At 36.1% G+C, this 22,453-nt stretch overlaps 1 protein-coding gene across 17 annotated transcripts; it reads left to right on the forward strand.

Annotated features, from left to right (window-relative positions):
• Window positions 1–146: 146 nt before the first annotated feature.
• Window positions 147–22,176, forward strand: LOC140769132 (uncharacterized protein At5g08430-like). 17 transcript variants are annotated; one of them, XM_073109707.1, is made up of 14 exons: window positions 147–829; window positions 5,328–5,407; window positions 7,816–8,006; window positions 9,217–10,102; window positions 10,377–10,498; window positions 12,881–12,940; window positions 13,827–13,877; window positions 14,249–14,318; window positions 14,639–14,788; window positions 15,507–15,554; window positions 18,591–18,676; window positions 20,520–20,672; window positions 20,753–20,800; window positions 20,995–21,535. In XM_073109707.1, the coding sequence occupies exons 1-14, from the start codon at window positions 738–740 to the stop codon at window positions 21,004–21,006; spliced, it is 2,049 nt and encodes a 682-aa protein (XP_072965808.1). In that variant the 5' UTR covers window positions 147–737; the 3' UTR covers window positions 21,007–21,535. The 17 variants fall into 17 exon arrangements, 16 of the variants coding, with proteins under 16 accessions (XP_072965808.1, XP_072965811.1, XP_072965807.1 ...); XM_073109706.1 differs by lacking the exon at window positions 20,995–21,535 and adding an exon at window positions 21,543–21,748 and having other exon boundaries at window positions 154–829; XM_073109702.1 differs by lacking the exons at window positions 20,520–20,672; window positions 20,995–21,535 and adding an exon at window positions 21,543–22,176 and having other exon boundaries at window positions 188–669; window positions 738–829; window positions 18,611–18,676.
• The last annotated feature ends 277 nt before the right edge of the window (window positions 22,177–22,453 follow it).

Consider the following 22,453-nt stretch of genomic DNA (forward strand, 5'->3'; position numbering starts at 1 on the left):
GGGTATTTTAGTAATTTCTATCTGACATGAATGCCACGTATGCTGAGTCTGTCAATAAATTTGAAGTTTAAGTGTAACATTGTAACAAAAAAAAAAGTTTAAGCACGAAAACCTCGTTATAGAGTTCCATGGTGTAGCTGTAACTAACCCAAAAAAGAATCATCTAAGCCGGCCGTCGATTCTCAATCAGACGGCCAGTAGTATCCGTCGGCGCTGTCTCCCTCGCACTCATTAGGCAGCACGGAAAGGAATTAAATATGGAAACGGGCTTGTGATATAGATTCCAATCTCCATTTCTCTTTATCAGTTAAATAGGCCGAAAGGAAGAGAGTCAAAGAGGCATCGAGAATTAGAAGGTCAGGTGAGTGATATCAAAGAGGTTTTGGGAAAAAACAAAGAAGAGGTTTTGTTGAGGATTTCGATTGAAAAAAATCGAGCTTGGCAGTACTCCTGTCCATTTACACTTCTTCCTCCCCATTCTTTTTTCTCTGCGTGTATAGTTTTTGGGAAGTTGGCATTGCAGGAAAGTCTTCTTCTATGCTCGGTTTAGGTTTTACTGTCTTCTAGGATTGGTTCGCTGGTTTTGGGGCAAAAATCCGTGTGCAGATGATGATCCTTTGAAGAAAAAGTTATTTGGATTCTTCCATTGGAGGTGGAAATGGAAAAGGAGTGAGAAAATTGTGGTTTTTTTTGTTGTTGTGTTCCGAGTTAGATTTTGAGATTTTTCTGTGTGTCAGATGAGAAAGAGTAATATGAACAAGGAGGAGATAGCGGAGGACTACTGCTTCACTTGCAAAGATGGGGGACACCTTCGTGTTTGCGACTTCAAGTGAGCAACATTTCTCTGCCCTCTTCTTCTTTTATAGGAAAGTAGTGCTAAACATTGCATTGCATTTGTTGATTTTGATAACTTTCCTCTATGTTGCTTCCCTATGTTAATTATTTTGTTCAGAAATTTTTGTTACTATTGAGTTTATCTTCCTAGATTGCTATTCTCCTTCTGTAGTTAGTCCTCTTTATGTGACTTGCGCTTAACTTAATCTCATTTATCCACTCCTTCAGAATGTACGTTTTACACTAGTCTCTCTTGGTGTCGCAGATTTTACTCTATCCTGCATTCGAAATAGATTTTTGTTTTAACTAGCCTATTCTCATCTTGCTCACTAGGTTTATTTCTAGTACAATATCTGAAAGGTTGAACTATCCAAAGTCTAGGAGTAGTGGACATGAGAAGTACCGGTCATCTTCGTCATGATATTTTTTTTCCCTTCTTTTACCACAGTTTTTTTTTTTGTTTTTGTTTTTGGTTTTTGCGCATTGGTAGTTTGTGCCTTGATATTAAGAGGTAACATATATATTTATATATATATATAAAGCATAATCTTGAGATTCTCACAAGTGAATTCCATGATCCAAGTAACGTTGTCACTTGTCAGGAATCTTGGGACCTCTAGTACGAGTCAATGCATGGAACTTGTGTCTGGTGCATGTACTAACATCTTCAATATGATGGGGACCTCTTTTATCACATAACTGTGATTCTAGATGGTTTTATCTTGCCTGCTCATTTGCTTACTCATGTATGAGGTGAAGGCTTCTTCGTTAGCTGTATGCATGTGCTTCCTGCATTGAAATTAAATTGCTCATCAATGCCTAGTGTTTTGATAGGGGTGTAATTGGATCTGTATTATGCGTTGGCTAATGAGATAATCTGACCTGAATCCATTTAGCTCGGATCTGGTTACAAATTCTCAAATCCATTTATTAAATGGGCCGGATTTGGTTTCAGGATTACAAGATGCAATCTAATCCCAGTTGGATCCAATTTCATCTTGCCTATCCATTGGAGATCAGATGGATATAGTATAAAATACAATAGTTGAAAACCCTTCTTTCTGCAATCCTCCTGAATTGATGCATGCCCTCCTGGCCATTTATTAAGCCATGGAGGGAAATTGAGAGGAATTCAATGGGCTTTAATAGTATCCCGTTGAACACAGCCAATGACATTCTACACATTCAATATTATCCAAGGCTAATAGAACCCTATGACCTATTTATGCCTACAAATATGTATATGCCATGATACATAGATCAACTGAATGTTTGGTTTCTATTAGTTGTAGATCAAGACCAAACACTAAAATCCAAGTTTGATCCATTGTCCGGTTTGTATTCAAATCCGCTCGAGTTTGAAATGATTTCGTAATAGATGATTCATATAGTGATGTGATGCTTAGCTTTGCATTTAAGATCTGATTCAAGTCTGAATCAAAAAAGAATTTAATGGATATGGATTCAATTCTTGTATCCGATATCCAATCAAATCAGATTCGATTACACCCCTATCAGGTTTGATCCTTTTCAAAAGCTAATCTCTTTCTCCTTCAATATCAAGATTCTTTATTTAAAGACAAGCAAAGTAAGCATACAAGCTCTAGTTTCATGGATGGAGATAAATGTCAAGAAGCAATTTCTTCGAGGAAGCAAATGATCCTTATCAACTTCCTTAATTTCTTAGCCAGCAAGCTTACCTCTTCCATTTCCAGCAGTTAAGGTTAATTCAGAGTTTCAGACTGCATTATTGTACCCAACTTCCCATTACCATTCTCTGTTTACTTAATAGAAATAGCATCTTCGTCAAGTAAGTGTTTCTTCACCCTTTTTCATATCTCAGTTTGTATCTAGAGAAATTCAACTAAGAGGTCTTTTGTTCTTTTTCCTGAGAAGTGTGAAGTACTAACTAGTACCCAAAGCTCCTTATATTATTGTACTCCTTAGAGGGATACATTTTAGATCCCTATTTCTTAGGGAATCTCCTTATTTTATGGAATTGCTATCTTTTGGTTGGATATTTAAAATTGAGGTAACGAGTTCATTAGCTAATTATTATTGTTTCTATTTTTCCAATTTGTAAATGTTCTATAGTTTGTGTGAGCGAATGTTCTAATATGATGCCTCTGCATATGAACTTAAAAGCTTGTGTTTTAATCCATAGTCATATGAACTTAAACTTGTCAACAATAAGGATATTCTTACAGCTATCCCGGGGGTAATTTGACCAATACTTTGAACCATAGTTATTAGAATCAAACAGGACATTGACCCGGTCAGAGGTTGGTTTACTGGGTTACTGGTCCAACCAGTAGTTCACTCGGGTGAATTGCTAGTTTTCTAAAAAATATTTTAAAATATTTGCATAATATATTATATAGTTCTAAATAATTCTAAAACATAAAAACATCTATAAAAATAATATAATGGTATGTCTAATCATAATGGTCCCATGCTGGATCAGTTTTTCCTCTAATTCTTAGAGGTGGTGAAGGTGTAGAATCATTTTCTAATGGAGTGGCCAAAGGAAGACGTTTAAATTTTAGATACCGTAATTGTTCCGTATTTTTATGTAAAAATTCGTAATGCATCCAAAAATAAATCAACAAAATAGAATAACAATAAAGAATAACAAAGGTAGTGGATTTACTCAAGAACAAAATATTTCAAAGACTCAAACAAATAATATTTGTATGGGTTTACAGTTTATTTTCAAAATAATTACAAAGGCAGTGGATTTACTTACCTTTTGATTTGTTTTATAGCAGTAATCAATAGGTTTAGCTATGAAATGTGAAGAAGATAATGGAGATTGGAGAATTAGAGATTGGCATGATGAAGAAAGGGAATTTGGAATTTGGATGGTCATTCACATTTCACGCCATCGAGGGATTCTTTTCCCAATTAAAGTTTGAGTTTTTTAAGAAAAAAATTAGCTCATTTTTTAGACTAAAATACCTATAGCATAAAAAATAGAATAATTAAATATTAAGGATAATTTGGTCATTCAGGTTATAAGTGACCCGATCGGTTCACTAAAATTTGGCTGGGTTGCACGGGCAAGTAGTTCAATTGCTGGGTGGGCCGGTTTTCACCGGGTCGCTTGCTTATTCTGTTTGATAATAAAATCGAATCGGTTTGGTGGTCGGTTCACTAGTTCACTGGTTCGACCATCCAGTCTGGTCCGATTTTGATAACTATGCTCTAAACCATGGTAGGCAACACTTGTCGACTATGCCAAGAGAAAATGGCTCCACCACCTACCTAGAGGGAGAGACTAAGAAAAGGAGAGAGAAGAGGGAGACTTGCCGTATTGCCTTTGCTGTCACTTGTCGGTCTCGCCTTCACCCTCCGCTCACTCTGTTTTGCTCTAGTCGCGATGAAGAGATTGAGAGGAAGAAGATGACCTGTAACGGTTGAATAAAATTTCAAGTTAATCGTTAACTTAAGTTAGATATGCTAATTTAAATTTATATTCGACTAGTTATAAGTCATCTTATTCCTCCTCATCTCTTCCTCATGACTAGAGAATGACGAAGTGGATTGAGGGTGAAGGCGAGAAGGATGGTGAGAGCAGCGGCAAGTGCCGGTGACGACAAGGGTAGCACGACAAGCCTCTATGCCCTCTCTTATTCTCTTATTCTCTCTGTCTAGGTTGACGATGGAGCTGTTGGTGAGGTGTCATGTGGTAACCCTTGTGCCAGATGTCAGTACTGCGTCGATGCAATAAGTGTTGACTAGTATGGCTATCAATTATTTGAACCATTTCCCCATAGGTTATTTTAGGGCAATCTTTGATTTTAGAAGTTTGGTCAGCCTTTAAGTCCTTTTAACATTTTTTTACATCTTACCTGCGAATTTTGTGGTAAACTAGTGATTGTGTTTAAGTAATTAACTGTGTTGAGAATATTTTCAAATCATTTTCTCTGAAAGTTCTTTTTTTTCATGTGTCTTTGTCTAAAGAGTCACTGCATATGCTCATAATTTTTTATGGTCCTGAATGTTAATGCTTGATATGTTGCTAAGTTTTGTTTTATCTGAGCATTTAGTTGATAACTTTGATACCAAATTATCTCTTGTTCCCCAAAATACTGTGATTATCGATCCTTTTACTTTCTTGGATATTTGATCCTTTGTATGGTAATTTGGCCACCATTGGATGCTTTAGTGAATCATATTTATTTACTGCTTGATAACTTATAAGATAATTATTTAAAAAAGCCTAAGCTAATAGAGAACAGTAATTTTTCGTCTTTTATATTCTAATATTTTCTCTCACTTGTGGGCTTGAGTATTAAATGGCCCAAGAAATGGGCTTGGCTTAAATGGTGGAGGAATTTTTATTTAATTGACAAGATAGACCTGACTCCCAGATTTTAACTCATGATACTGTGCTCAAATACCATAATAACTCATTAATTACTCTAAATGCTTATATCATTAGAGAACTATGGTCTTTTATATTCTGACACTGGTTATGTTCTTTTCCCCAGGAATTGTCTGAAAGCTTACCATCCTGAATGTGTGGGAAGGGATCCTAGTTTCCTTGAGACAGATGAGCAATGGAATTGCGGTAAGTAACTTTACAGGCACACACATATATATTTATGTGCATGACGATATATTTTTCAATAGACATAACATGTATTTGCAATTAGTAAATATGCTGAGACCATAATCGATATCTACCCTCGTTCACTCATTGCCTTATGAAAAACAGCTAACATTTAAATGATTTTTGAACCTGATTATCAGTTATCTGCTTTGCTATCTATGAGCTGCAACTGAAAGTTGTTAAGTCTGGTTGAAGGCTGAACCTAACCCCTCTCTAACTTCTAGAGAAACCAACCTCACTGAACTTTGTCTGACCCGACCGTCTCGCAAATCTTCTCTTAGTTTGGCTTGCATTGGTGAGTATTGGCCCTCCTTTTCTTGTTAGGTCTTCAATAATCTCATCTTGTATGATAACTGCACATATGGGCCGAACAAGATATTGTAGGATGTCATGTATATATATATATTGATAAGTTAGAAAGGGTTTTAGTAAGGTCGGGTGATTTGTTTGAGATTTCTGAAACCTAATTAACTTATATCATATACCATTTAACATTACCTAACCTGAAAACTGGTTAATCTGCATGGTTTCAAGTTGAGCTTACCCAAGTTTGTCCTAACAGTAGTAGTGCTCGGAGACTATCTGACTTGGCCTCACCTTAGAACTAATTTCTTTTTTGAGTTTGTGACTGTGGCTTGCTTAAATCCACAAGACGTTCTGCATCCGCCAAGTGTTCTTTGTCAGTTGATGATTTTCCCATTTAGTGTTAGATAACATTTTGTTCATCCATGAATGCCTTTGATCAGGATTTTATTGACATGTATTTGATCAAACTTCCATAATTTTCTTGATAAGTTTACTATTACTCGTATGTAATGGTCGGCCTAAGCATCGGCGTCCACTCGTTTTGGGCAAGGGTTGTTTAGCCTCTGTGGCTTCTACCATCGGCGAGTGTCGGTGAAGAAAGCAAGTAAAGATCCCAATTCGTTTGGGGTTGGGGTCGGCTGTATCGGCCGAAACCGATCGAAATCGGGAGAGAGAAAGGGAGAAAGAGAGGGAGGAGAGTAAGGGGGAGAGAGAGAGAGAGAGAGAGAGAGAGAGAGAGAGAGAGAGAGAGAGAGAGAGAGAGAGAGAATACTTCATCGGAGAAGCGTTACTGGAGAAGAATTGGAGGGGGGAGAGAAGGGAGTCAGTGAGGGAGAGGGAGAGTTAGTGGGAGTGAGAGAGGAAGAGATCGAGAGAAGGGAGTTGGTGAGGGAGAGAGGAGAGTCGGTGAGAGAGGAGTTTAGTGAGAGAGAGAGAGAGAGAGAGGTAGTAGGAGAGTTAATAAGAGAGTTAGTGAAAGGGAGGGAGAGTTAGTGAAAGGGAGGAAGAGTTAGTGGGAGAGAAAATTAATAAGAGAGATTGAGAGTGGGAGAGAGTTTGATAAGAGAGTGAGGGAGAGAGTAAGAATTTTTTTTTAATTTTACGAGAGGGAGATAGAGAGAGTATGAGTGGTAGAAAGAGAGATAAGTTAATAAATAATATTTATTTTTTTATTTTTAGATTTATATGTGAATAATTTGTATTTATATCTTATTATTATTAGTTTTTAAAATTTTTAGAATTTTTCTGTATTTTAAAATACGAACCAATACAGACGGCAGATATCAATGATACTGTCGATACAACCGATATTGTTTTTTTGGACGACCGATCCCGATTCCGATTCTAATACTTGGAATCTTGCTTAATACAACCCTCCACTATTTGGGCTTGACAGCAATTATTGAAAGATATAAAATTAAGTATGCGTAGGCAGAGATTAATACAGTTTCTCTATCTTATCATACTCTGTTTTAAATAAGGGGTGTAATTGAGCCAAGCTTTGATTGACTTAGCTTGAAATTAATTTCGATTGAAGTCCTATAATCAAGCTTGGCTCATTTTGTTGTAGTTTGAACCGATTTTCAAGCCTATTTGGAGTTGAGCCGAGCTCGAGCCTAAGTCAGCCATGATTAGAAAAATCAAGCAATCTCAAGCCAAGCTTAATTCAACCCTGATGCAAGCTAAATTCAAGCTTAGATTGACTTGACTTGAATCAAGCTGTCGAGCTTGAATTGAATAAGCTTTGATTGGTAGGGTAGATATGAACCTTTAGATTTTGCTCCAATGCACCTAAACTTCATAAATTTGTATTTCGAGCCTTATTAAGCTGAGCCTAAGTGAGTCTACCTATAATAATCTTTGCTTGAAAATATATTCGAGCCTAAACTAATTAATCAAGCTTGGTTCATTTATAAATGAGCCAGGCTTGAATCATAGGCTCTACATCGTTGTGACTCCACTACTGCCAGATTTTGACTTCCTTTTGTATTTTGATTTATTTATCTATGCAAGTTGAGATAATCTCTAGTTTATTTAAGAAATTGGCCTGGTTATTGCAGGTTGGCACTCATGTTTTATCTGCAAAAAGAGCTCATCTTTTCAATGTTTTTGTTGTACGAGTTCTGTGTGCCGCAGATGCATCAGAGAAGCTGAGTTTGTACAAGTGAAGAAAAAGACTAAGGGCTTCTGCTCTAACTGTTTAAAGCTAGCACTCCTGATAGAGGAAAATGTTGATGCCGATTCTGATGGGGTACACCACTTAAGAACCCTTCTGAAACTTATAATCCTTTACCACGATTTGTGTTATTATATAGTATATAAGATTCCATCATCTTGCCGATGTATCATATATGGTGCTTTATTCATTTGTGATTGCTTTGCTTGTAATTAGAGCTGGCAATTTTCATAAAGTCAAAAAGTCTTGATTTTTCGTATTACTTTGGTTGGTTCTAATACTATAATTAGAGAGTCTGGGGTCATGTGCCATACTATTATCCGAGATTTGAGAATATGCGACTCCTTAGTGAATGATGTTGGATTTGATGTGTCAATTATCAAGATAGTCTTATTGAAGTTAATGTGTTTTTTTGCTGAACTTTTACTTGTACTATGTAAAACTAATGTAGGACGACAATAGGCAAAAGGAAGTATAAAAGAACAAACTCATGGAATCTACTAATAGGATGTTAGAATCCACCAACGAAAGAAAACCAGCGAAATCCATCAATTGGGTGTTGGAATCCACCAACGAGAAATGCAGTAAACAATCTCAAAATCTCAAAATATTTATTAACCTTTAACAAAGTCTTCCAAGCCTTTATATAGGCAAAAACCTAATAAGAAAAATAAACTAAAATACTCCTGCAAGAAAAGACCAAAGTGCCCAATGGATAAAAAAACATAAAGGCTCATAATCTATCACACAACTAAAAACTATGTTTGGTTGCTAATAAAGTTTAATGAAATGTCGCACTTTAATGAAGTGACTCTTTTTTTAAGAAAAAAATTAAAAAGAAAATGTCGCGACCTAAAACTGAAATTATGAGCGATCATATACTTCAATACACTTGAGATATACGAGGCCTTAATTAAATATCTGTATTTGCGGGGGGAGGAGGGTGGTGGTGGTGGTTGCATTAATTATTTTTCATTTATTTTAATATTATTCTTAATTATCCCTTAGTTCTTTGTTGAAGACCAGAAACTAGATATATCAGTGTCATCACTCATCAGATATTTGTATCATGGTTCTTAATGATCTCTAAGTTGTATACATATTTCTACTGCACCTATGAAGTTGAGTTACTCTACAGGATATTGGACAAAGAGACAGTTCAAATTTATACAGTGTGTCAACATCTTTAAGGAAAAAACCTCTCAATTTATTTGCATTTGCCTTTTGTTCTTCAGATTTTACTTTATCGCGTATATCTCCATCACCCTTATTTTTATTCTGTCAGGGTAAAGTTGACTTCAAAGATTCAGAAACTTATGAATTTTTGTTCAAGGACTACTGGGAATTAGTCAAAGAGAAGGAAGGTCTGTCCATTCTCCATCTTCGAGCAGCTGATGCTCTTCTTAAAAGAGGTGAAAATTATAAGCATGAATCAGATTCAGATAAGCTGCCTGAAGAGGACCCTATGTCTGAGGATGATTTGGAAGATAACTGTGATGATGAAATATCTTTTCTTGTGGATCTGAAAGTGAAACAGCGTAGAACGAAAACACCAATCAAAAGGTTTAGGTCAAAGAAAAAAACTTATGTTGGTTGGGGTTCAGAAGAGCTGATAAAATTTCTTTCATCTATAGGTAAGGATATTACAGAACCTCTTTCCCAATTGGATGCCTGTGAAATTGTAAAGGATTACATCCAGGCAAACAATCTCTTGCATCCTGATAAGAAGAAAAAGCATGTTGTGTGTGATGAGAAGCTGCGTTCTCTGTTTAGGAAAAAGAAATTGAAGCTTCATAAAATATACAGCTTGCTTGAAAATCATTTTGCTGCCAATGATGATTCTGATGATGACATTTCATTTAGTTCGGAAGAGAATGACAACTCAGCTGCAAGGAAGAAGAAGCAGAACATGAGTTCTGAACACAAGGTTCTCAAATCACATCCATATTATTACAGAGATAAGGCTTTAGAACCAACAAAAAGTTGCTATGCTTCCATTGTCCTGGAAAATATCAAACTAGTCTATTTGAAAAGGTCCTTAATCATGGATCTCCTGAAGTACCCAGAAACTTTTGAAGAGAAAGTTGTTGGTTGTTTCGTGAGGGTCAAGAATGATCCTAAAGATTTCTATAACATTCCTCAGAATCTATACCAACTTGGTCGAGTATCAAGTAAGTGTTTACTCACACGTATTGAATTGCAAATTTTGAATACTAGTACCTCGTCTTGCTTGCGTGTATCCTTCGTCTACTAGAAGGCTACTTACCTTAATATAGTTGTGTGGCACCCTCATTTTGCTGTTAGGTAGGAATAGGTTAGGATCAAACACAACCTGATGTGTAAGCCTTCGTACACCCATCTCAATGCTTGTCCATAACCCTTGCAAAATGCACATTTTATCTTTTATTGATTTGCTTAATAAAGACTTTTTCTACAATGTAATAGGTATTAAGAAGGCGTCAGAGGCATACAAGATAGGCGAGTCAAGCACAGATGTCATTTTATGTGTTTCTAACATGTGGAAGGATATTCAAATAACTATGTTGTCCGATGATGATATTGAGGAGGTATGCCTTATGAGCCCTCTTGTATCAATTACACTATCTTAGGAGTATAGACACATTACAGGATAAGAGGAGGGACAAGGTACAGGCGAAGGACAGCCTTTGCTTTTATTTTATCTAGGGTATGCAAAGAGATTTCTTAGAATCTGCATTGCTTTTGTGTGCATGTAAAACACTCATCGCCAAAATATACGTGCTCCTCATATGGGTGGATTCATGTACTTCTCACATCATCTGTTGGTTAATGTTCTTGTACAATATATATATATTTTAAGCTAGTTTTACCAAAGATAATCCAAAGTCGAAATAAGTCCAGAAAGTACTATAGGCTCCATGGCTAGCAATAAGAACATGTCTCCATATGACCAACAATATCAAAAAAACCCTTGTAGGGGCAGAACAATTAATCTAGTCTATAAGATAAATAGAAAATAAAATGAAATTTCGCTATCCTCGCTGGTTGCTCCATGATCTTGATGTCACTTACTAATCTGATAAATACCCCATCAACAGATGGTGAACATAAAATCCATCAAATATATACCCATGTAGTCTAAAAGTAATGTAATAAAGAATGCAACAGAATATGACATGCTTAAATAATAATGCCTACTAGTACGACATACTCATGATAATTATTGTTCCCATATGTCAATTGCAAAAAATAATTTATATATCACATCACATGCTCTCCCAAGGGCACATATCACATCACATGCTCTCCTAGAGCCTTAAGATAATCATATCACATCTTCCATAGGATCACATATTGAAGGAGGATAAACAATTAAAAAAAAATATCATCAAGACATGCTCGATGACGTTGCATGGCCGAATATCTACGGCCACCAGACGGAGGTCCGGCCGTAAGGCCATACTCACATCTCACTTATCACTCACCTTTGCGGGATCACTATCCTTTGGCTTATTAAAATACTCTAATCTTGCGTCATCGAGTACTGCTAGAGTTATAAACTATTTTACAATCATTTTTTTTAAGATTATCAAGTTTCTGACCTCTGTACTCGGTGGTGATTACACCTACACATACTTAGCATATAGTTTACGTGATTACATGGATGGCTGTGCCGACCGGCATAGGGCATGCCAATCGGCACTTTCGTGCCGGCAGTGTATCGACATGTCGGCATGAGGGGTGTTACACGACATCCCTCCTAGTAGCTTCGCTGCTCGCAATCTACTTCGTCGATGAGCTTGCCGTCGCCGATCGGCGCTTGTCGAGTCACCGTTACCGCTCGCATCCCCGTGGGTGCCCTAGCCTGAGGGAGGACGAAGAAAGGTTGAGAGAGAGGGTCGGTCAGGTCGGGTCGATACCCAACGGGGGTGGAGGTGTGCGAGCTCGGGTGGCGACGAGTGGCTACGACGACTCAGTGAGGGGCGAGTGGGGAAGGGTGAAGGTGAGTAGTTTGTTACCTTTTTCTCTCCATCTCTTACGGCAAGTGCTATGACATGTGCCATGCCGTATCGGCCGGTTGCCTATGGCACGACCATCATTGCGTGATTGTTCCATTAAACTTTTGGAAATACATTCTTGTTGAATATTTTAATATTAAAAATATAAAATATAAGAGAATTAAGTTAATTTTCCGTGGAATTAATAATCACCTCAATTAAAAGTCGTATGAGGAATCTATGATCAAAATATTGCAATATTGTCAGGTAGGCTGGTGAAGACGATCCTACTGTATGCTGTGTCTCTCTCAATTTTGACCCCTAAAGCAAATGAATATGGATAAATGATGAATACAGAAATTGTAATTTATAAGATCAAGAATTGCATCATTCTGATAACTCGAAAGTTTTGATGTAAAGACCCGCCAATTGTCACAAAAGATGTTCAAGATGCCCATACTATCATCTATACTTCACCCAACTTTTGACATCTAAGACAACATAATTTGAAGTCCTAGTAGACATAAAAGTTGAGATTTTTAACTTATCTTTTTGAAGAATGAAAAATCACTTAAATTTGATGTTGGATTACGAAATTATGCTCTAGATATTACGTTGTTGTCAGGTAGGCTGTCGATGATGCCCAATTAGAGATCCATCTTGCTTCTAGGGTGTTGAGCATGAAAAAGAGATATTTATAACCAGCTCTAGGGTATAATCACGTGACAGAAAATCGATTCTAAAAAAATAATTCATTTTGATTTCTTTCACCAGTTCTTTTATTTATTATTTATTCATTTTTGAATCAGGTTTACAGTATGCCATATATTTAATAGGTATTTTTCCTTTGAGTGGATTGTAGAAGATGGGTCCTGCTTTCTATTCTTCTGCATGTAGTTTTAAATATGTGCTGCTATGTTATACTACTTTTATCAATTTTACGTTGTATCCTTTTTCTCTTTTGAGAAACAGGAGGAATGTGAAGAACTTCGTCAATTGGTTCAGAAAGGCCTATTTAGAAGGCCTACTGTTGTAAGTTAATTATTCTGAATCTATCTGTATAAACCATATATATTTATATATAGAATGTTATTTCATCTGGATATGCTTTTCAATATCCTTTTTGAATTGATTTGTGGTGAGATTGGAGGTCATTATGGATATCTTACTGTGATTCTTTTATATTTCTATTATTTGATTAATTATCCCATCCTCAGTTAAAAATTTGTTAGTTGCCTTTTTGTTTTGCTACATTACTTTTTATCTGATAACTTGGGCCTTATTATCTGAGAATGAAGGAAAATTGCCACAATAGATTATGCTTCTAATGACGACAGGAAGAACTATCTTCCATGGTTGTCTGGGTGCTGGCTAGAGAACACTATTTACGCCTTCTAAGCATGACTATCATCACAAAACATAACTATTTTACTCGTGTTGGATGATCAAGTTTAATAGAAGTGAGAGTCGACTATGAGGAGTATATTGTGCATGTTATGAGGGAGAATGTTGATTTTTCAACTCAAAAGGAATACGAGCCTAAGTATTGTAGATGTTGATGATTAATTGTTCATGATTGTCATGTACACAAACCACAAAGTGGATGGTCCTTAATGCATTTGTACTTAATTATCAATTATAGTCAGCATCAGTTTCCTTGCTCCTCTAGCTAGTGTAGGTACTACTAGTAATTTCTTAATAGATTAAAGGTGGGTTCTGCTATGTGATTTCCACACGTAGTATTACTTGCTTCTCTGCAATAATATACTAAAGATTTATATCAATCAATCTTGTCTTTACATTATGCTGGGAAATTTGGTCTCTTTATCTTCCTTCTATATTAATTCTATCAGAATATTGTTTGTGATATATCGTAAATGTCTAAGGTGTATTAAGATTCTGATATTCTTCCTGTCAGGCAGAGCTTGAGGAAAAGGTGAGAACCGTGCATGAGGATTTAACTAATCATGTAAGTATATTGTGAAAAACAAAATATCCTTCATATAATTTGCCCATCTATGAGATGGTTTCATAGGGATGGAGAACTAAAGTTTGATAAGCAAGCAAAAATACTTCATCATAATTTTCCCTGCTGTTTCATGATTGGTAAGATATTGTAACTGTTGCTGCATGAGGTATGCCGACTATTGAGAGTTGCATAATTAGAAGATAGATGACATACCTTATGTAGCTGATATCCATGGCTACAGTTTGAGGCCTTGAAGAGCTTAATCATAACTCTCTTATATGTCAGATGCTGCTTTTAGAAAATTTACTATCCGGCTAGATTCTTCTCTGATTTGTGTTTATTTGGAGGTTGATTATGTTCATTATTTTCAGTGGATTGATAGAGAACTCGTGAAATTACAAAGATTGATAGATCGAGCAAATGAGAAGGGATGGCGCAGAGAATATCCTTCATGTTTAATGACGGCATGTTTATACTTTATATATTTCAGAATGCTATCTATTTCTACTCTACAAGGGGTACCCTACGTGTGATGGTAAGCTTGCTATCATGCACCTCATGCCCATGCATTCAGCTCATGTAAAAAAATCTCTCCATAAATGAGATAAAGCTGCACACACCCACCTACCCTTACCATACCCCATATTGGCAGCAGGAGCCTCATGCTCTAGGATGCTCTTTTGGTAAATTTCTATTGCATCAAAAGAATCACTTGATAGCTTACGTAGGTATAGTGTCTCCTTGACCTGTTTTGGATTCTAAGCTATTTGATTACATTGATAAAAGAGAGCTACTCCGGACATCTTCTGAAAGACAACGTCTTCTTAAAGAGATTCCTCGAGTTCTTGCTGACATTAGCGATATAATAGATACTACCAGCTCAGTCAAGGATTCTCGTCAAGAAAATAAAGGTTCATTTATCTCTCTCCTATTTTTTTGACTTTTCTGGCATATATTCGGTACTTGGATAATACTAATTTTACTATAAGGTAAGATTATCTCAATCTTTAAAATATGGAAACCAGATGATAATTAATCTTCCATTCCTAACTTTTTAATTTGAGATATAAATATATAATGAAATTTTCATGTTTACAACTTTTGCAATGGTGCATCAGAGAAAGGACTCTTGTCCAGCGAGAATACTGCAAAGAAAGACCAGAAGGTCTGTTGTTTGTATAATTACATCTAATATGATCTTCTAAAAGTGATGATTCCTATTGCTGAGAGTAAGAATTTCTTCTTAAATCGATGACTTTGTAGTTTTAGATACTGCTAGGTACTCCACTTGATCTTCTAAAAGTGATAATTCCTATTTATCGAGAAAAAAAGTTTGCCTTTAATTTAACAGCTGTTGAGCTCCGATCTGGTGTTGGTTAACATTCACTCTTGATAGGGAAGTACCTTAAATTATTGTAAACTGGAAATCCACCTTCTGTCATCCTCACAATTAATGTACTACATCTGTTTGCTAGCTTTCCATTTTTGTTTCACTTTTGTTCAACAATATTTAAATATACTGGAATATCTGATGCTTAAATTTAGGTTAATATCATGTATATATTTTGATCATTTTGTTGTAGAAAACTGGCATTTGATTTGAGCTCTTGCATTGTTTGTTTGTAACAGAGAATTGGTCATCTTTCCATGAAAATGGCGCAAAAGAAAACCATGAAGGTTTGCAATATGTACTCTTAGTAAAGTTACTTCTTTTTTTTCTTTCTTCTACTTTTGTGAGTATGTATCAGATTATGTCGTACATCATATGCAATGCTAACCATGGAAGCTAGTTTCGGCTAATCCCGAGTTATCAGCTAAAACAGATCGAGATCGGCCGATCCCGATTCAAGGCTGAAACTAGTCCAAAGACTGGTCTCAGCCTAGTATCGATAGATACTCGATCCGCTTCAGTTCGGTATTGGTCGTCTTAGCCAATTCTGACCCAAAATTGGGAGAGAGAAAGAGAGAAAGAGGGAGGAGAGAGAGAGAGAGTGTGTGGCAGAGGTCGACGGAGCCGAATCTATGTCGGAAGATTTCGCCGGACGTTGATGGAGGCCAAAATCACATCAGAGAAGCATCGGCTTGGGGGAGAGAGAGAGTGGGAGAAGAAGAGTGAGGGCTAGAGAGAGGGAAAGAGGGAATCAGAGAGGGAGAGAGGAGGTAGTGAAAGAGAGAGAGAGAGAGTTAATAAGGGAAATAGTTAGTGGTAAAGAGAGATAGTAGGGGAGAGAGTTTGATAAGAGAGAGAGTTTAATAAGAAAGAGAGTGGTAGATAGAGTTTGTTAAGAGAGAATTAGTGCGAGGGAAGGTAAATTGTTTTTTTTGTGTGAGAGAGGGAAATAGTGTAAGTGGTAAAAAGAGAAAGAACAAAGATAGAGAAAATAGTGTTTAGTTTTTAGTTTTTAGACTATATATGAATAATTTATATTCATGTCCTATAATTATTTTTTTTGGAAAAAATTAGAAATTTTTTTATTTTAAAAATTGTTTTAAAATTCAGTCCGGTACGGACGATAATACTACTGATACTGTTGATATGTATCATTTTTTTTTTCTAACGGCCAATCCCGATCCCTATTCCGATACTTGGAACCTTGATGGTAACATTTCTTTGTGATGATGCTCTTTATCATTCTAAATGTAACTGGTTTTAGAATTACATCTACTTCTACATTTTGATCAACCATATTTGAATCACAGTATCTTTAAATAGAAGAAATTACTGTATTATCTTCTTTCCTTTCAAAATGTTTGGTAGATTTTGTATTCAATTATTTAAGAGATTGGACTAGCTGATTTCTAGTCATAGAAGATCTCAAGAAAGAAAAAGAGACAAACAGACTCATCTCGAGATGACAATTTCTAGTTTACAGGTTATATGTTATAATTTACTTCTAGACTTCATTGCCTGTTGGTGAGTTGCAAAGAAGAAATTTGTCATGGCTTAAAACCTTACTTTTCCTCCGTTCTCCCTTTGTTGTTTCTCTCCCTTTTTACCATTCCACTGGCACTTCCTCTACCATACATCCTTGAATCTTCTTTTATGTTTGCTGTACCCTGTACTTCTCTACTTTGGCGTTAATTAATTGTGCAAACGATACATGGATCTGGGCATGAAGCTTGGTATAAAGCTTTCTAGTAGAGATTTGATGGAGTAAAAAGTATTGGACAGTTGCGTATGTCACTGTACACACACAAGCAAGTCTATTTTGGAAGACAAGTTATAAGTATTCTTAGGTTCTTGGGAATATTTTAGGTCGGACTTTGCTATTTATCCATCAAGGACGACGGCAATTGTTCCTGCTTCCTATTACCAGGTTCAAATTTATGAATTCCCATTTTTACTTTACTAGTTAGGGACTACTTTGCTGTCACTATTTTGAGTTGAGGATCATTTCTATTGATGATTCATATTATTTACCACATTTAAATATTGTCAGACAAGTATACAAATTTATTTGGATATCTCCCTACAGTATACCAGATTGTAACTTTCACTTATGTCTTCGTCATATAAATAATGGGTCGTAAGCACTTCATCCTTGCTTATATATAGTTAGGAAGTTCTAAGTCTTGATCAATGGATGATGGTGTCCAGTAGTGGATTGGATGACATACAAGTGCTTCAAAAGGTTGAAACATTAAACACCAAATGGTCATATCCATCTTAACTTGTGGTTTGTTCCTGTATGAGTTCAAATGCTTGCTTCTTTGCTTTCTTTAAGCAGTTTATGGGCATGCTTGATTGAGTAAAGTTCACCTTTCTTGGTCAGACCAACCAACTGGCGACCTGAAACTGAGCGTCATTGTGAATTGAAAATGTTATATGGAGTAGTTTGAATTGTTTCCTGTTGTGCTAATGTCGTTGCTTCAAAGTTATCATTGTATGCTCTGTAGGGCCTTTGGTTTTTTTTCCCCCATATTTGGCTCAAGCTCTCTTTATATATGTTAAATCTTGGAAGTTCCTGAATCATATATCCACTTTTGAGGGCATCAGATAAGTTCATAACAGCATCTTTTCCTTCTCCTTTTCTTGCAGCTTATCAAATTTCTCAGTATACAGTTATATAGAGAATTAACTTGTCATACTGAATATGTTATTTCATTGAGTTACCACTTTCCAATGCTCTAAAAGGTGGCCATTATATGTTGGCAGTGGGCAGCCAGAATAGTGCATATGGTAGGTACTATTGTGTTAATAAACAGATAGAAAGTAAGAAACTGAAATAAATAATAAATTTGCAAGGAAATATGGAACATGGATATTTGCATTTCAAAGCATATCTTTTTGTTTAAGAATATTGAGACGTTGTAATGGAAAAATGATAATAATGTCTCAATATGTTCTAAGTGGTCTTTGTTTCCTATGTGTAGCCACTTAAGGGATGGCATATGAATATGCAGCCATGTATGAGGCATCATTTGGTAATAGTGCCAACTAAAACTTCTGAGAATGGTTAATTCTTAACTGTTCATATCGATTCTGGGATTGAGTAACATAAAATTCTTTGTGCAAAAACAATTTTTTTTTTCTGTTTCTTGCTTTCCACTGTCAAGTAAAACTTTTCTAAAGAATCTGCTCTTCATGCTTTAAGTTGATTCATCACTGTCTTAATTTTAACTTGGCAATTCATTTCCTTAACATTTCTACTACATCATTCATATATTTTAACCAGTGCTTCCTCTGATTTTATATAATTTTAACCTAGACAGTTAAATATGGACTTCTGCAGTTCTTAAAAATGATTTTGCTGGTGGGATTGTTGCTCCAGCGGATGATCAAGTGGAGAAGACTGAAGGTTGTGAAACTAAACCTGTTATTGTTCCTTTTCTAATTGACCTGATGATTTTTCACCTAGGACTGTCATTCGAAGCTAATGTGATTGCATTTTCCCCTTTGAGTTACACCAGGTCCAGTATCTAGCAACCTTATTAGACAGTGCTACTTAACATGTGTGCTTTCATGTGCATTTCGTCTTGATCAATTGAATACACTAATGAGGCATCACTTGCCAGCTTGATGAGTTGTGGCATGGACTGTCCTGCTGGCACTTAAATGCATCCTTTTTTGTATCCTCTTTAAATAAGTTTAAGGGATAATTACAATGACACCTCCTGAATTATAGGTCACTATCACATTACCCCTCAATCTATTTCTTTATACAATCACACTTACACCCCCAACTAGTCATAAATCTCAAAGGCCTTACGACATTGACAGAAAATTCAATTACCTATTACCCCTCATTTAAGTTAATTGGGAGATGACGATCATTTATAAAAGAAATTTTTGTCCTTCCCTATTTCTCCTCTATCACTTTGCCATAATCCTATCCAAACCCTCCCTCCTCCAATGTTCCTGCCCTTCCTTGACAAGCTTCTTCGTCCTCTTGGGCATGCGCCAGAAGAAAATTTTGAAGGACTTCGTTGGAAGGCATTACAACACGCCTCTTGCTCCTGCCTTTTTCTGCTCCAAACCTGACTACGATAGATATCAGCTTCCAAACCTTGTGTGGGTTAGAGCAGAGTTTATGCTTTCACTGACATTTAAAGGGGATTTTCTAATGATCTTTTAAGGTTGTGGTTTTTGAGAGGGGAAGGGAGATGGAGAAGGAATGAAAGAGGGAGAGGGCGAACGGATAGAGGAGGAAGGAGACTAATCTATGTTGCTGCCTAATGAAGGAGACAGGAAGCTAATGGCAATTTGGAGGGAGGACGACTAAAGGGACTTTACTGTCCTAATTTGTGTATGGCAGGAAACTTCAGGGGCTAGTGATGTTAGGGCAGTAAGTTATACCGACCTATAGTTCAAGGGGTGCCAGTGTAGATATCTCTAATTTTAATGTTGACATATTAGCATAAATCCATTTAAACGAATGTTTGTCTTGTTGATTCTAAGCTCAATTTTAATGTATACATATTATATGTATAAGTGCAGTTCCTCTTTCAAGGAATTAGTCTCAAGTCAGTTTTGTTATTATACATTTGTTATTTATAGTGTTTAGAGTCATATTAATTTTTTTGCAATTGTTTAAGGTGTTATTGCTTGTTGTCGCTGTAAAGTCTATATACAGGCCAACTTTTTTACTTAGGGTTAATGAAGAAATGAATTTTTTTGATATTTATCTCCAAGTTTTAAGTGTGAGACTCTAGTTGAGGATGGAGGTGTGAAACTTTATTCTTTTTCTCTTTCTGACCATTATTGTTCGTAGAACTCTAAAGATCCTATTGTTTTACATTATTTTGGTATCAGAGCAATGATTTTTTAAGGTTCAAATCTTTTCCAAATTATCTTTTCTACCTCTGTTGCCCATTAATCTACCTTGCTACCCATCTCTCCCAACCTTATCACTATTTCCACAGCAGTAGAAAAAAACCTGTCATCACTACGAAGCCACAAAGCAAGATTTGATGGTCATCAAATGTGGAGTGTTTGATAAGTTAGAGTAATATGAGGAAAGTTTTAATCCACTGCTCAAAGTAACTAAGGATAAGTCTTTATGATCAGGAAGATTTGAGTGTGAAACCCTAGCTTGAGGGTGGAGGTATGAAACCTATCTCTATATTTGATGATATTTGGCTTGATTGAAGTGACTTTGAGTGTCAGGAAACTAAGAGACTGGAGTAGTATAAACGTTGCAGGGGATAAACTTGATAGAGTCAAGTTCTCTTCTGCTCCAGGAGAATGATGCGGACATCAGTGGCATATTACACATGCATATGTATAAAAGTTTTGCATGTCGTTTCTATGTAGTGTCGCTACTTCCAATCAAGCAGCCAATGAAAGACCTAAAGGTCCTTTTTTTTTCTTTTTAATCGTTGTTGAACATTTATTTCAAGATTCTAAAGGCATTGTTTCTGCATGTGGTTTCCAGCTAGTGCTGCCATTATTTCCAATGAGGCACCAAGTGAAGGACATAAAGGTGTTATTTTGTTGCCTTTTCTTTCATCGTCAAACATTTTAAATTCAAGATTCTGAATGCAATATGTTTAGTATGGTAGCCGATAGGTGTTCCAGCTTTGTCATATAACTCAGAACATCTTTGTAGTAGTATTGTAACTCTTTGCCAATGTTTTGATGCTACCTTCTAATTTTCGGAAGTGCATACATATGCAGTGCTTCAGATAATTGTATAGTGGTCTGAGACCTTGAGTTAGCTATCTTGTCATGTCCCACATTGGTGGGCATCTCTGGACCACAGATGGTAAATTTTTTTTTTTGGTCTGTTTTACTATATCTGAATGTATTCTTTGTTGGATAAAGAACTAATGCTCCTACCCTGTATTATTCCTTTCTCTTGTGCATGATGGCTGCATATCATAGTTTTCATCTATATGTTCAGGCCTATCAAAGCTGAGGGTTATATTGTTTCAGTAATTTAGTCATAATACAGTTAATTGTCAATTTATGCTATTTTGATTTTTATGATAATCATCTTTAATCTTCCTCAATATCTAATGGAAGATTTGTGAGGACTTGTAATCTTAGGGATCAAATTTTGTAAGGAACCATCGAACTTACTTTCACACACTCTTTGTAAAGATCATGAATCTGCACGATACATGATTTTTCATATGGAAACTTGAAAATACATTCACTATCATAGTTCCTTACAGAGAATCTAAGTTCTTCAGCTTAGTGTGTGATCTATGCCTTTGTTGCAGAAAGTGAGCCACATGACTCTAGTGCACTCAACAAGAACAGCAGCAACTGTCAGGTGATTGAAATTGATGAAGACGAGGAAGATCCAAAGGGAAACAAAAGTGGAGAAACACTGTTTATAGATCTGGTTGAAGACGAAGTCTACTCGAATACCTTACAGGAAAAGAAACAACCCATGGTAGACACTCATGAGAAGAGTTTGGAAGAAGTGATTCCTGACAGCCAGAACGTGTGGCACTACATCGACCCTCAAGGAAATGAGCAAGGGCCATTTGCCATGAAGTTGCTCCGACGTTGGAGAGAAGAAGGCTTCTTTGATGACAATTTTAAAGTGTGGAGGATAGGTCAATCCAGGGAGAATGCTATCTTATTGAACGACGCTATACGTTTGACATTGTAATTATTGTCAAGTAGCTTCATAAGTCTGTGTATTCGTCAGGTCGAAGATTATTAAAGCCTCTATGCCAGTCTTAGATTGCTAATGTTATTAGCAATTTTGTGTTGGTTTGCCAAGTTTTGATCTGGAAAATACCAGATGTGGTATTAAAACCTTTTAAAAAAAACAATTAAAGCTATGGTTATTGGGAATATGTCAATATGAATGCCTTGACTATATGTCATAACTTTCTACTCGCTCATACTTGTATTGTGGTCATAGTCTTGTAGTCAGCCCTCCGAACCTCTTTAGCCAATGAGAGAAGCCTTCTCCCTTCATTCCTTTGGCGGCAGGTCACACTTTTGGACATATTAATTGAAGCTTAATCGGATCTCAAACTAATGTAGTGTTAATTGAAGTTTAATTGGATCTCAAACGAGAGAGATATAAATGATAATTTAAATAAAAAAGTTTATAATGTCATAATTTTATGTTTTGTTATTTATTTTAGTTATAAATATGTCATCATAAGGATAT

Source organism: Typha angustifolia, chromosome 10, assembly GCF_048772165.1.
Source record: "Typha angustifolia cultivar Huaian chromosome 10, ASM4877216v1, whole genome shotgun sequence".
Lineage (NCBI taxonomy): Eukaryota > Viridiplantae > Streptophyta > Magnoliopsida > Poales > Typhaceae > Typha > Typha angustifolia.

What these genes read in the sequence shown, in the direction of transcription:
- LOC140769132 (XM_073109702.1), top strand. Translation starts at nt 738, where the DNA reads ATGAGAAAGAGTAATATGAACAAGGAGGAGATAGCGGAGGACTACTGC. An exon ending in CCAACTTGGTCGAGTATCAA is followed by an intron (nt 10,103 to 10,376) that starts GTAAGTGTTTAC and finishes ACAATGTAATAG; the next exon opens with GTATTAAGAAGGCGTCAGAG. An exon ending in TCAAGTGGAGAAGACTGAAG is followed by an intron (nt 18,677 to 20,752) that starts GTTGTGAAACTA and finishes TGTGGTTTCCAG; the next exon opens with CTAGTGCTGCCATTATTTCC.